The following is a 15,925-nucleotide window of genomic DNA, read 5'->3' on the forward strand; positions in this document are numbered from 1 at the left end:
AAAGAAAAAAGCCAAAATAAATAAAGTCAAATATTCTAAAATGTTTTCAGTTATTCAACTCAAAGATAATGTCTATCTATTTTAACTTACTTTAAGTGGAAAAATAACTAAAATTTGAAGATTAAATTCTATAGAAAATCTTGTTGGGCACAGTGGCACATGCCTGTAATCCCAGTGGTGTGGGAGGCTGAGGCAGGAGGATCATGAATTCAAAACCAATCTCAGCAACTTAATGAGGCACTTAGCAACTCAGGGAGACTCTGTCTCTACATAAAATATATAAACAAAAAATTGGAGATATGGCTCAGTGGTTAAGCACCCCTGGGTTCAATCCCTATACCAAAAAACAAAGCCAAGATTCTATAGAAATCTCACACAAAGTACAAGCTATAATTATACTTCACTTTGTTCGGTCCCCATATAAATTTCATTAAACTTTATCCCCCAAAAACATAAAATGGACAAAATGTGTACTAATTATAAAGACAAGGTCCCTTGATCAGGTAAATGGAACCCAAACAAAAAAAACATGGAGGCATGTTATATTAATAAAATGATAATGAATCTTTTGGGAGTATATTTACTTATATAATCATATTTCAGGCAAAGTTTCCAAAAAATAGAGTCAAGGAAAAAACTGGATTCAAGTACAAGGAATGGAAAAATGGAACAACAGAAAATAAGACTAAGAGAAAAGTTTTTGCCCTTTAAGCCTTCTAAAAGAATTTATATTAGACATTCCTTTTACTTCTAAATGAAAATACAGGGCCCATAGTATTAACTTTATTTCAAATATAACTCAATTCATACATCATCCTCTAAAACATGGCCTTGTCACTTTAGTTCCTAAAGCCACTCATGGATAATCACTCTCTTTTCTCCACTGTTTGCTATTCAAGAACATCATTTTTAGCCCAGATTATGATAAAGCTTCTCATCTTTCACCTTTGCCCTACAGACTCTTTTTAAAAAGACAAAGGTAAAGGACAAGTACTTTAAAGGGAATTAGATCATACCACTTCTCTGCTCAGAATCCTGTAATCTCACTCACAGTAAAAACTAAAATCCTGGATCTGACCAGTGGCAGGATACCATGATCCTTCTCCCTTTTACACTGGCTCTATCTCCTCCTCTCTCACAATTTTTCTTCCCACTATAGCCACAGTGGTCTTACTATTCATCAAATGTACTAAACAAGCACCAACCTCAAAATATTTCCATTTGCTGTCCCCTCTGCCAAGACAGCTCCTCTTTCAGACACAGATGACTCCTTTACCCATTTCAGGTCTTTGCTAAAAAAGTCATGGGAGGGCTGGGGCTCCAGCTCAGTTGTAAAGCACTTGCCTAGCATGTGTGAGGCACTGGGCTTGATCCTCAGCACCACATAAAAATAAAATAAGGGCATTGTGTCAATCTACTATATTAAAAAAAAAAAAAAAAAAAAAAAAAAAAAACAGGAGTTTCCTTGACACTCTCCCCCAAATTAAAAATGCAACATGACCTCCAAACCAAATACTACTCTGGCACTTCCCCATTAGATTGTTTCTTTTTTTTTAACCCACAGTTCTTATCAATGTATGCTATACTATATTATATTACTTCATTTCTTGTCAATTGGATTTTCTCCTTACCCAAATCAAAGTTTCAAACAGTGCTCAACAAGTTTGCCTCTTAAAGTCTCTTAATTTCCCACTTCATTGGACAATGAAAGCACCCACACCTACGTTTTCACTTTTAAACAAGTTAGGACAAATCCTTCCCACAATATACTTCTTGTATAAAAACATCTTTTCTCTCTTTCAAGGTATTATCTCTCACTATTTTAATGCATATTCCTCTTCTACCATTCTGTCTTTTTATTTAATATCCACATGTATGCTAACTATTAAACAACCTTGTAGGATCTACTCTAGCAATAGGTGAACTTCAGAACTTTGAACAAGGAGCATATTAAATCTGGCACAGGGCATCATACTTAACATAAAAATTGGCACATAACATTCACTGCATTTAACTACATCATATTTCTCAAGCTTTGCTGAATAAGATTATTACAAACATGCTTTATTGTTTCAGTTTAACTAGACTTGTACACTTTCAAGGTATTTTTAATTTTCAACAGTCTCAGCAGGCATCTCATTAAAAATATTTAGACATTATCAATAATATTTTAGGCTAGTAGAACTGAATATTAACTAGCAATAGAACCCAATGTCAAGTAAAGAAAGTCTATCTAGAAAAATGGTAAATTAATAAAAAATGCAAAAATCTAGATAATGTCCAAATCTTTACTCCTCACACTTCAGATAGAGCCCTAATATCCAGAGTATACAAAGAACTCAAAAAATTAAACAATAAGTTAACAAATAACCCAATCAACAAATGGGCCAAGGACCTGAACAGACACTTCTCAGAGGAGGACATACAATCAATCAACAAGTACATGAAAAAAATGCTCACCATCTCTATCAGTCAGAGAAATGCAAATCAAAACCACCCTAAGATACCATCTCACTCCAGTAAGATTGGCAGCCATTATGAAGTCAAACAACAACAAGTGCTGGCGAGGATGTGGAGAAAAGGGTACTCTTGTACATTGCTGGTGGGACTGCAAATTGGTGCGGCCAATTTGGAAAGCAGTATGGAGATTCCTGGGAAAGCTGGGAATGGAACCACCATTTGACCCAGCTATTGCCCTTCTCAGACTATTCCCTGAAGACCTTAAAAGAGTGTACTACAGGGATACTGCCACATCGATGTTCATAGCAGCACAATTCACATTAGCTAGACTGTGGAACCAACCCAGATGCCCTTCAATAGATGAATGAATAAAAAAAAATGTGGCATTTATACACAATGGAGTATTACGCAGCACTAAAAAATGACAAAATCATGGAATTTGCAGGGAAATGGATGGCATTAGAGCAGATTATGCTAAGTGAAGCTAGCCAATCCCTAAAAAACAAATGCCAAATGTCTTCTTTGATATAATGAGAGCAACTAATAACAGAGCAGGGAGGAAGAGCAGGAGGAAAAGATTAACATTAAACAGAGACATAAGGTGGGAGGGAAAGGGATAGAAAAGGGAAATTGCATGGAAATGGAAGGAGACCCTCATTGTTATACAAAATTACATATAAGAGGTTGTGAGGGGAATGGGAAAAAAAACAAGGAGAGAAATGAATTACAGTATATGGGGTAGAGAGAGAAGATGGGAGGGGAGGGGAAGGGAGGGGGGATAGTAGAGGATAGGAAAGGTAGCAGAATACAACAGTTACTAATATGGCATTATGTAAAAATGTGGATGTGTAACCGATGTGATTCTGCAATCTGTATTTGGGGTAAAAATGGGAGTTCATAACCCACTTGAATCTAATGTATGAAATATGATATGTCAAGAGCTTTGTAATGTTTTGAACAACCAATAAAAAAATAATAATAGCAAAAAAGAAAAAGTACTACCTGTCTTAATTCAACAAGCACACTCTATAATGCTCACACAACAATAAAATAACCTACCAATACATTTCTCAGAATATATTCCCATCGTTATGTGAGGCAGGACTACAATAGAATACTCCCATTTTTTCAATTGCTAAAGTAGGCAAAATAGCATTATTTTAGAGGGGGAAAAATGTCCCTGGGGACTGAAAAAATAAAATATCAATGATTATTTTCAAAAGTCACTTCCTTAAGAGTTTATATATACATTTATACACACACAATTGTGTTTACATATGAGATGGTGTGATTTTTATGGCCTATCATCATCAAGAAATCTTAGAACACCATGTCACAAAATATTTACTGAGCCCTTCCTTACTATAAAGTACTATGTACAAAAAATCATATGAAATTTAAAAATTAGGTCCCTTGGATTCTCATTTACAATAAAACACAGTAAGACAAATGAAATCATTTCCTTCAAACTGGTTGGAACTATGCACATGAACTAAAAGATGGTATGACTAATTGGGAAGAATTTACTTCTTTTTCACATAAAAAGAAAACAAAACTTTAAGCAAAAATTTTCTTTTTAATATCATTGACTAAGAAATTGGTTTTCAGTAACACAAACACTGCTGCTCTGCCATGTGTCACCTATTTGATCTTGATCAAGTTATTCAGCTTTCTCAGCTTTTGATTTACAAAATGACAGTAAAATTTATTATAATGTATAAGGTTTTTTTGTTAAGTGATTACACAGTGTCAAATACAAAATAACTGCACAATAATTTAGTCATTTTTATTATTAAGAAAATGATTCTTATACTGATCATGGCAAGAAAGTACTTACTTGTCCGACTGCCCTGCATTTGCTGTGCTTTCAGCTCTCATACGGGTAAGTGCAGCAGCAGCTTCATCCAACGCACAACTAACAGACGACGTCAACCTCCGAAGAACTTCAGGATCTGCAAAGGCTTTACCATCAGCCGTGGATAATTTGCCTATTCCTATTATATCATTTCACACAAAAATGGATATACCCAAAAGGAGAAACAAAGCAAAGTTCATGTTACTTAAATCTATATATGTTAAAAAATAAAAATCTCCAAATGGTACAGGGGCCATATATATTATCTCACTAAAATGTGGGGAAAAACTCCTCAAATTTTCTAAACATCTTAATCTTCCCATGTGGCTTATAACTATGTGATCCTATCACTCCCTCAATGTCTGATATGGGTCATTAGCCTATGCTGGGGTAACCAGAAGTTCTCAGAAGTCTTGTCATGGCTTTGGAAAAGAAACCTATGTTCAAAGATTGCTAAATTAGAAAGGTATGAGTCAAGCACTATTTAGCTACTTTTATCACCACATACAGAAAAAAACCATCCAAAATAAAGTCAACAAAGAGGAGAGTAGAAAAACAGAAAGGAGAAACCATCCTGAAAAAGTTATTTTTGATGCACTGACGACAGTAGCACCAGTACCATCCCTTATTTTTGGTAAATGTTCACTTTTGCTCAAGTATATTTAGCTGGCCTATCACTTGTTAAAAAAAAAAAAAAAAAGTGACCCAATAATAAATACATTTTAGACTATAAGCTATATATGAGTATTTCTTATTTCAAATTATATCTACTTACTACATATACTTACTAAATATAAGTATATAAAATTACCATTCTAAAAGTCATTCAGAAAAGCAAAAAAAAAAAAAAGAAATTCAAAAGTAGAAATGGTCAGTGACCATTTAAATGAAACATCATGTATTTCTTTTCTAGATATTCCTGTAAAGCAAGCTTATCCCTAACCACTATAATTCAGTGGTTCTTAATCCAGGAACTGAATCACCTGTGGTACTTTTCAAAAATATAGGTTTTAAGCTCTCTAACATCTGCAGATCTATTTCAGTAGTAGAGGGCTGGGGATGTGGCTCAAGCGGTAATGCGCTCGCCTGGCATGCATGGGGCGCTGGGTTCGATCCTCAGCACCACATAAAAATAAAATAAAGATGTTGTGTCCACCGAAAACTGAAAAATAAATATTAAAAAATTCTCTCTCTTAGGCTGGGGATGTGGCTCAAGCGGTAGCGCGCTCGCCTGGCATGCGTGCGGCCTGGGTTCGATCCTCAGCACTACATACAAATAAAGATGTTGTGTCTGCCAAAAAAAAAAAAAAAAGTAAATATATTTTTTTAAAAAAGTAAGTAATATGATGGATATTATTGAACCCTGCTACTCAAATATGTGGTCCATTGAATAGAAGCATTGCCATCACTTGAGAGCTTGTCAAAAATTCAGAATCTCAGAACCCCAAGCTTCACTGATCTAAAACCTGTATTTTTAAAAAGATCCTCAAGTGACTCACATGCAAATCGAAGCTTAACACAGGTTTTAGAACAATGGCAGAAACAAAAAGTTCATTTGGTAATAAAAATATCTACACAAATATATTTTGTAACAGTAAAGGGGGCACAATAATTGTAAGTTTGGGTTTAAAGTTTATAGAAGAAAACTTTATTTTCTTTCTTAAAAAATCTAAGATATCAAGTATTATATCTTGTAAGATCAAAGGTAATCTGGCAAGAAGCCTCTATGATTTAGCTATAACAAGATGTTCACAGAAGTCAAATTTCATACCCGCTAATCAAGATGTGCAAAAGATAAAAACAGTCTTATGCTGGGAAGACTGATATTTTACCATATAATTTGCTGAATCTGCTACAGTTATATTTATCCAGATATCATCTTTATTTGTTAAAAGAATATTATGGCACCACTAAGTTCAAGGTCACAGATTTCCATGTGAGAGAATTAGTTTGAATTTTGCAGCCAACCCAGATCAACTATATAACAAATATTTGTCAGTGATAGCAAAAGGAACTAGGCAAGATGATAGATAAATATTTATCAAAAGACTTTATAATAAATCTTTATGAACATCATGCATTCATAAACAGATTATTCTAGTACTAAATAGGAAATAACTAAAGATATAGATGATAATAACCTTTTGAATAAGTAGTCATCAAAAATTAATCATACTAGTTATTCTGCATTATAATGATCCTTTTTTTCTAGTTATATTAATCAGCACCAATCAAAAAACAGAGGAAGAACAAGATGACCACATTTATTCTTTCTAACTTCTGACATTTAAACAAGTGAACAAAAGAATCACAAAACTTCAGAAGGCACATTAAAATATCTAGATTTCTAATTTTAACATAAGGGAGTAAAAAATAATTGTTTGCCCCTCTTAAAATAATTTTTAAAAGAGAGTGGAATGCAACAGAAACTCGATCCTTGAAAAAACTAGGGAATAGTTTTAAATCTAAAAAACATTTATTTATGAAGGCAAATTAGGAGACGTAACTGATTTAACAACAGAATAAGAAAAACTTAACAAGAGACAAACAAGGTGATCACCCTAATAAGACTCAGGAATTAAAGGTACCAGACACAGGGGTAAGGTTTTGTTTGTAAAACATTAAAAGTGGTTTAACAATTGTGCTGAGTAAATGAACACAAGTGTCCATCTCCAAACTGAACCACTAAGGTCTAGGACTAGGTCTAGAACCAGAAAGGTCTAGGACTAGAGGAAAAGGAAATAAAGTACTAAATGGAAAATGAAGAATAAGCGAACATCTATATGATGAGCAGTGAAATTCTCAGTCCTCTTACACTTTCTCAGTACCCATAATCCTAAAAATTATCACGTATGTTTTTCGAAAAACTGGACACAAAGAAAAGATCTAAAGATACCAATATTTGGTGCGCTCACAAATAAATGAAAGATCTCTGTGTAATCAGTGCTAAGTATTCATTCTCAAATGTTCCTTACATTACCTACCCCTGGAATACATAGCTTACACAATTCTTGTGATACTGAATTTGATACATTTTATTCCCATGATTAAATTATGTTATAGGGCACAGTTGATCTGAAGACAGATTGCCCTGGTGGGCCAAACCAATCATACAAGCTCATAAAAGGCAGAGATTTCTTTGGCTGGTTAGAAATATAGAAGTCAAAAATTTGGGGAATAAAAAAATTCTGCATGCTACTCTTTGCATAAAGATCATCATGTATCAAGGAATGTGGGCATGCTCAAGGGTAGTGAGAAGAGTCCCAGCTAATATAGACCATAAGAGTGGAATCTGAGTTCTACACCTGGAAAGAAGTGAATTCTGCTACTGATAACAATAAAATGGGAAGTGAACTTTCTCCCAAAGCAACAGATAACAACTCGCACGGGCAATTTCAGCCCAGTGAGACCTTAAACAAGAGAAACATGGCAGAAACTAAGAGATAATAAATAAATGCCATGTCACACAGCCATGTTTTAAATGAATTGTTATACTACAAAAGGAAACCAATACATGCATTATAGTAAAGCATGTGAATTGGGAAAACATTTGTAAAGTTTCTAATTTATCTTTTTATGTCATTGCTATTGACTAAAAATAGAATAAAGTGATCACCAGACATTTGAGAGAAATTCTGAATGTAAAAACAACCAAGAGTATTCCAAAGAAGATCAAAATTTTAAAATGACATAAATTCTCAAGCTTTGAAAAAGGAATAGGGAAAATTGGTACAGATTTGGAAAAATCATAAATAAATGTGCCATCAAACTTTTCAAAAAGCAACACCAGAAAGAAGACAATAAGGGTGTAGAAGCTTCTAAAGTCTGAAGGAAAATTATTTTTATACTGGAATTCTGTATATAATCAAACTATTAAGTATGAGATTAGTAAGAAAGACATTTTCAGACAGGTCTCAAATATTTTTACCTCCCACGCACCCTTTCTCAAATAAAGCTTTAGATACTTAAACCTTATTTAATATCAACATTACAGAAAGAGGAAAACAAGATAGTACCTGTGTGATACATAGGAAATATACAGCACCATGAAAGATTATTCGTGCCAAAAACAAAATAAACTGGAATTAATCAAATATCTGGATCTGAATTCTGATTTATGGTAACTTTAACTTAGAGGAATGACAAAATCCATATAGTGGTCCAAATAACTGCCACTTCAACAACAGAAAAAAAAAGGACAAATATAATTGAATACACTTAGAAAAAATAATACTTTAAAATAGGATAACCTTATTTGGATCCCAATTCAAACAAATCAATTGTAAAAACAAGCAAAAATGGATAAACATGAAACCATACTGCCCATATAGCTGTAGTTACTGAAAATGGATGACAATGGAGATACAGAGAGCTTATTATGTTATTCTAAGCTTTTGTTTGAAAATTTTTATTACTAGGAAGGAAAAGAAGAAAGGAGACGAGAAGTGAAAAACAAGATAAATGAGGAAGAAAGGGGGAAAAAGGAGGCTAGTTTGTTAGCGACTATAATGAAAAAATGAGAATATAAAAACAAGAATAGTGAAGCAACTACTAGCGTGCCATAAAGACGCACTCTATCTCCAAAAGTCAGCTATCAATTGTAATCTATTTTCATCTTTGAACTTGGTTCTGCCTCTAGGGTCAACAGAAAACAAACATCCCTATTCTATTAATTAGTCTTTTAAGCATTTAAAGTGTAGTTTATTCAACCTAAGGCTTTTTTTTCCTGCAGAAAAAGTTATCTCCTATTACTCATGACTATTTTCAAATAATTTCATAATTCTAATTTCTATAGTATAATTTGCACTTCTAAAGCAACAGCAAATTTCTAGCAAAAGCTAAATTATGTCTCAACCATTCTTTAAAAACAGTTTTCTATACTCAAAAAGAGCACCTTACATATGCCTTACTATGTATGGATTGCCTGTGTTTGGTGGAAATCCTTTTAATAATCCATTCTACAATTTATTTAATCATGAGTCCTTCCAACATTTAGATGCTCTGTTATAAGACATATTGAAAGAATTACTGAACACTAATAAGTCATTTTTATGCTATAATAAAATAGCAGCATGCACTTGATATACAATATATAGAGCATCAGAGATCTCAAGCCATGAAAAATTAATGTTCAGAGTATATTTATGCCTATTTTTAAAAACTTAAAAAGATATATAGGATTTTTAAAACTGATTATAGAGATTCAGAGTTATTATCACCTTACATTTAGGGCATATTTTACATATATGGTACTAAATCTTTGATTATGTACATAATCTCTAATTAAAACATCATTCTTACAGGGACACTACAATACACTCTACAAAAGTATGATGATTTACTATGCAAGGTTATAAGAGACAGCCTATACCAATGCCTAGGAGAAATTATATACAGTCACTTATTAGTTATTTATGGAAGATATGTTCTAAGAAGTTGCTGTTAACCTGAATTACTAAATTCTAAACCATTACTCCTAGGGCAAATACAAGATTAGGTTATCTCAAATATCTGGTTACAGCATTTTCAGTAACACATAACCTTGTTCACATGTGTTTCTGTTTACATTTTATCTGACACATGTGTTTCTGTTTACATCTTATCTGACATGTATTGTTGAACACTGAACTCACAATCAACAACACTATAACTCATGCCTGAACAAAGCTTACCTAACAAACACATTTTTTCCATAACACTTTCTTATACTAGGGAACATCTTCTTATGCTAAGGAACACTAGATAGCACTCAGCATTATGCTTGGGGATCATTTTAAGCAGTGAAATCACTAGTAAACACACATGTAAAAACACACACACACACACACACACACAAATGCGTCAGATTCAGTGGTGCATATTTGTATGTAATTCCAGTGACTTAGAAGGCTAAAGCACAGGAAATGCAAATCTGAGGTCAGCTTGGGCAACTTAACAAGAACTAGATTCTGTCTCATAATAAAAAGATAAAAAGGGCTGGAATGTAGCTCATTGGTAAAGCACTCCAAGGTTGAATCCCCAGTACTTAAAAAGGGGGAGCAAAAATGTGGGAGGAAAAAAGGCACTACACAAACTGCTGAAGAACAAGAGTTAAAAGCAGGAAGCATCATCTTGCTTGACCTTAGCTGGGAACATGCAGATATGGTAACTCAAAAATTCTGCTGTTCTGTGCTTATCCATGAAAGTCTGAATACTGATTTGGGGATTACAAGTACATTTTGGCATGCAGGTAGGCAAATTCACAAACATTTCACTCGAGTAATGAAAATTAAAATCTATTTTAAAATATGTTCCATGTAATTGTCTAGAGAGTAATGATTAACCTTTATGAACTGTTATCATACTAAACACACAAGACCACACATTTATAATAACAAGAGTTTTTATTAGGTTTATGTGCAACTTTGGATAATAAGGTAGATTTCTTTTCCTTTTTTTTTTTTTTTTTTTTTTTTTGTTGGTGGTGGTGGTGCTGGGGATTGAACCCAGGGCCTTGTGCATGCAAGGCAAGCACTCTACCAACTAAGCTATATCCCCAGCCCAGGTAGACTTCTTATTATGTAGAGTTAACAGACATACCTGCAGCTTCTAACAGAGCTTCCAGTCTAGCCTGTGTTTCTGGATCTACTGTCCTGAGGTCTGCACCATCAGCAGTACCTGACAAGAGCAACTTGGAAGCCGTTTCCAGCATTGGATTTTCCAAATCATCCTGATCCAAAATGAAAGACTCCACCTAGAAAACAAACACAAAAAAGAAAAAAAGAAAAAAGAGGAAGAAAGGAAGAATGGAAGGAAAAGTAGAAAGAGAAAAAAAGGAAGAAGGGAAGGACAGAGAAATATGTTAACATAATTACCAATGATAAATATAATGATAACCCTAAATAAATTTTAAAAAGATACCTAAGCTCCTTGCTTAATAGAAGATTATATTTGTGTAAGAAATTATTATTTAAGAACAGTCTCATTTTGTTTACTGAAATTGTATGTGTTCTTTTCAATTTTAATGTGGTTATGAGATATATATGAGTTTACAAAGTTAGTTATTAAGCTATAAAACTTTGACTTTAGGAGAAGACATAAATCAGCAGTTCCTCCCTCCTTCAGACCTTAAATCAGTCTTTAAATGCATTACTTTCAGGATGCTTTTATACATTTATGAACTACTATGCTTGCAAGAACTTCATCTAAGGCTTATATTTAATAATATTATTAAATATTGAGGTTAAACTATAATATAAAAAATCGTATAACCATTAACTTCATCAGAAAAATCTTTTAAGTACTGGAAATCTATCAATTATCTAGGCAAATAAATATGAATTCTAAAATTCTTATTTGTGCTTGGAAACTTTATTACTGGCAATAAATATTGTCTTAATTAAAGTAAAAGGCTCACTTCTATCATTTTTAGAATGTCTGCCAAACACTGAGTTTGTCAGTTGTACTTTTCAGTACAAATGCTATTTCATGAAAAAATATGGCTCATTCACCTTACATCCTGAAAAAAAAAAACACCACTGCCTTTCCTCCAAACATCCTATTTTTTAATGTAGCAGAAGTGCTTTATGTATACTTCCAATTTTGTCACACCCAGTCCTATTAGAAGAACATGCATTAAAAAGTGGAGCTTTTATAAAATTAATAAATTTTACTGCTTTCATTTTTAAGGTAAAATTGGCTTTTAATTTTTCTTTAACTACAAGTACATGGCAACCAAAAATACAATGAAACTAGAATAGTTTGATGCCGTGACCTTAAGAAATCAGAATGTTTACTTGCAAAGATGCTCTTGTACCACTAGTGCAATGTCAACATAGTAAAAATGACAATTTCTTAGTATTATGATGAAAATAATTTTGAATACCTTAAACACCCTGAAACGAACTTTGGGACCCTGAGAAGCCCACAGACCTATACTGAGAACCACTAACCTTAAAAAAAAAAAAAAAAAAAAGAAAAGAAAAGAAAAGAAAAATCAGATTCAATTAAAAGAAATTTAAAGAATTATAAACTCCTAAGGAATAGGGAAAATTTTCATTCTGAAAATCTCTATTGTAGTGCTACTTATAAAGAGATATTAAAGTATATTTCTTGGGCTGGGATTGTGGCTCAGGGGTAGAGTGCTCGCCTAGCATGCATGGGGTACTGGGTTTGATTCTGAGCACCACATACAAATAAATAAATAAAATTTAAAAAATACATATATTTCTTTCTGTTTATTAATAACAATGTTGATAATAATTATTATACAAAATATCACTAATATGATCCAAAGAAACTAACTTCACAAATCTAAAGTAATTTTAACACTATTAATAATTAAAATAGACATATAAAAGCAATTAACAACCTACAGCATAATCATGCTCATACCTAGTATGCACAAGTCAGGAGTAAGAAAAATACCTTAAAGAATAAATATGTTAACAAGCATATAAGAATACTAAAATGTTCCATTTTTAAATGAGGTGACAAATGGTCACCTATCAAGTAACCATGCATAGTGTAATTTTTAATCAACACAATTACTATTAAATTAGATTTCTACTATTTCAAAAGCAAACAAATACAGAATTGCCTGAAATAGTGTAAATATTTGAAAATTTCCATAAAAATTTAAAGTATACATTAACTTTAACCAATCAAAAACCACTGTTAAGGTGTTAAAGTAAAAAAAAAACCACAACAATTTTTTTATAGGTTCGGTTATTTTCAAGCGCAGAGGCAAAGGCATGGTAAAGCAAAAATCATCTTGGGTAATTAATTAAACTGTTATAGTCTGGGAAAATTGGAAACTAATATGTTATACTTTGGGAACTGGACTTTGGGCATGGTTTGGTCACAGCAAGGTATGATTCAAAACTACATAGTGGTAAAAATGCCTTCCTATCTTAAAAAATGGTTCAAAAGATGAGTCTGGATCTAAAGAAAAAGCTACTGCCCAATGAAATTTTATCTATTAAAATATCCATAATCATTTCAACTCAATGAGAAGACAAAAGAAAGGAATCAGGCACAGTGAAGACACCTCTAATTCCAGGGACCTGGGACACTGATGCAAGAGGATCACTAAGTCTGAGGCCAACCTGGACAACTTAGTATGATCCTGTCTCAAAATAATAGCAAGGGCTGGGCATGTAGCTCAGTGGCAGAATATTCTTGAGTGTTCAACCCTCACTTGGGTGAGGAGGGTGGAGAGTGGGTGGAGGGAACAAAGGAAATATAGAAACATTAATACAGGTAAGGATGAATAGATAAAAAATGTTTTAAATTATTTTAGAAAAAAAATCTGTTGTGTACTTGTATTGAAATATCACACTGGACCTCATAAATATGTACTTTGTGTCAATTTAAATTTTTTTTAATTACATTTTTTAAACTTACAATAAACACTATAAAAATTTGTAAATTGACTTTAATTTTTTTTTGTCCCAGATTGAACCTGGGGTGCTTAACCACTGATAGATCCCTAATCCTCACCTTTTTAAAAAATATTTTTGAGATAGGGTTTCACTAAATTACTTAGGACCTCACTAAGTTGTTAAGGCTGGCTTTAAATTTGTGATCCTCCTGTCTCAACCTCCTGAGTAACTGGGATGGCACATGTGCTCTATCATACCCTGCATAAGTTGATTTTTAAATCCATTACTTTTACAATATAAAAAAATTTGAGTGGCTGGGATTGTGGCTCAGTGGTAGGACAGCTTGCCTAGCTTGTGTGAGGCACTGGGTTCAATTCTCAGTACCACATATAATAAAGGTCCATCAACAACTAAAAAAATATTTTTTAAAATGATAATTTAAAAACAGTAAATTTAAATGACTATGAAATACTACATAGAGAACTTTAAAGTAGCCAGTGGAACAAAATGCTACCTTTATTTCTTTATTAAACACATATTTATTTAAAACCATTTTTTTTATGATTTGGATCTGGAATTGCCCCCAGAGGCTCAAGGATGAAGGTTTGGTTCCAAGGCAGCAATGTTCAGAGGTGAGATTCGTGGGAAGAGATTGGATCATAAGGACTCTCCTCATCAATGGATTAATCCACAGGTAGATTCATAGCTGATGACATTATTGAGAGGTGGTGGATACTGTAGGAGGTAGGGTCTAGTTGGAAGAAGTAGGTCACTATGGGATGTGCCCTGAAGGGGTATTTCTTATCCAAGGACCCTTTCCCCTCACTCAGTCTACTGCCCAGCTGCCATTGAAGTGAGCAGCTTTTGCTCAGTCATATCCCTCTGCTCACCAACAGATCCAAAACAATAAAGCCAGTCAATCATGGTCTGAAATCATAAGCCAGAATAAATCCTTCCTTTTCTCGTAAGTTGTTTTTCTTATGTATTTTGTCATAGCAATAAAAAGTTGATTAACACATTCTATGGGCAAAAGATAACGATTTACTACTAGGGGATACAAATGTTTGTAAAAACCAACCCTACTATCTAAGAAACTTATATATCTTTTAATGAAATTACATACAAATAAAAAAATACAAGATAAAAAAATAAATAAGTAATGAGATAAAAAAGAGCCATACAAATTCAGAGAAAAAGTCTAAGAGTACTTCCTCCTTTAACATCAATTTTTGTTTTTCCAATTGAAGGGCAGGGGAGTGTAGCTCACGAAAGACTCCAGGGTTGATACCTGGTGCCATACAATAATATTCAATACTCTTTCCAACTGGGAGGATCTTATGCTACATTATAGAGTAAGTGCAAAAAGAATGAAATGAAGGTACAATCTCATAAACATAAAAACTACACTTATTTTTCTCTTATTTAAATGTAAGACAGATTATGAGCATACATACACCTCTCTACTACATCCTCAGCTGAGGTAGTTCAGACTAAAAACTGATGCTTTTTCCCAAGGAAAACTCACTCATCTTTACTATATGATTCTTTTTTCTTTTTTTTAAGAGAGAGGAGAGAGAGAGAGAGAGGAGAGAGAGAGAGAGAGAGAGAGAATTTTTAATATTTATTTTTTAGTTCTCGGCGGACACAGTATCTTTGTTGGTATGTGGTGCTGAGGATCGAACCCGGGCCGCACGCATGCCAGGCGAGCGCGCTACCGCTTGAGCCACATCCCCAGCCCACTATATGATTCTTATAAAAAAATTTTATGATTCATAATCAAGTTCTGGAAAATAAATATTAAAAATGGTCTGAATTAAGAAATTTAAATAAATATTTTAAATACTTTATTACATACGGTTCTTGGGATTGAACCCGGGGCCTTGCATATGTTATGCAAGGGCTCTACCACTCAGTTACAACCTTATATTTTCTTTAGATGAAATGTATAAATAACTCTCAGGAAGACAGGAAAGAGAAAAGGAATGTCTTTTTTAAAGTTTCGATAAGAGGGGAAAAATGCTATTAAGGTTATGAATACATAAAGTATGACAACTAAAGTTAAAACTAAAGTATTCTGGTTGTGTTGTTTTAACCAGTTGGATATTTCATGAAATGATGCATGTATCAAATTTATGTATGAAGAACCATCTGGAAGAGCCAGAGAAAAGGGGGGTAAAAAACCAAAAATCAAACAAAGAAGAAGGACTTCAAGTTCAAGGCCAGCCTAGGCAACCTGGGGAGACCCTGT

The 15,925-nt window shown here is 33.3% G+C and overlaps 1 protein-coding gene across 6 annotated transcripts in view; it reads right to left on the bottom strand.

Moving 5' to 3' along the window:
- ANKRD17 (ankyrin repeat domain 17) overlaps positions 1 to 15,925 on the bottom strand; it is a 150,760-nt gene that overhangs the window by 73,976 nt on the left and 60,859 nt on the right. For all 6 annotated transcript variants that reach the window (XM_081304252.1, XM_081304255.1, XM_081304251.1 and 3 more), the window contains exons 2-3: positions 10,895 to 11,048; positions 4,298 to 4,454 (exon numbers count right to left, since the gene is read on the bottom strand). In XM_081304252.1, coding sequence (XP_081160378.1) covers positions 4,298 to 4,454; positions 10,895 to 11,048 — 311 coding nt within the window. The remainder of the gene's footprint in view (positions 1 to 4,297; positions 4,455 to 10,894; positions 11,049 to 15,925) is intronic.

Source organism: Spermophilus citellus, assembly GCF_964194105.1.
Source record: "Spermophilus citellus genome assembly, chromosome: 8".
Taxonomy (NCBI): domain Eukaryota; kingdom Metazoa; phylum Chordata; class Mammalia; order Rodentia; family Sciuridae; genus Spermophilus; species Spermophilus citellus.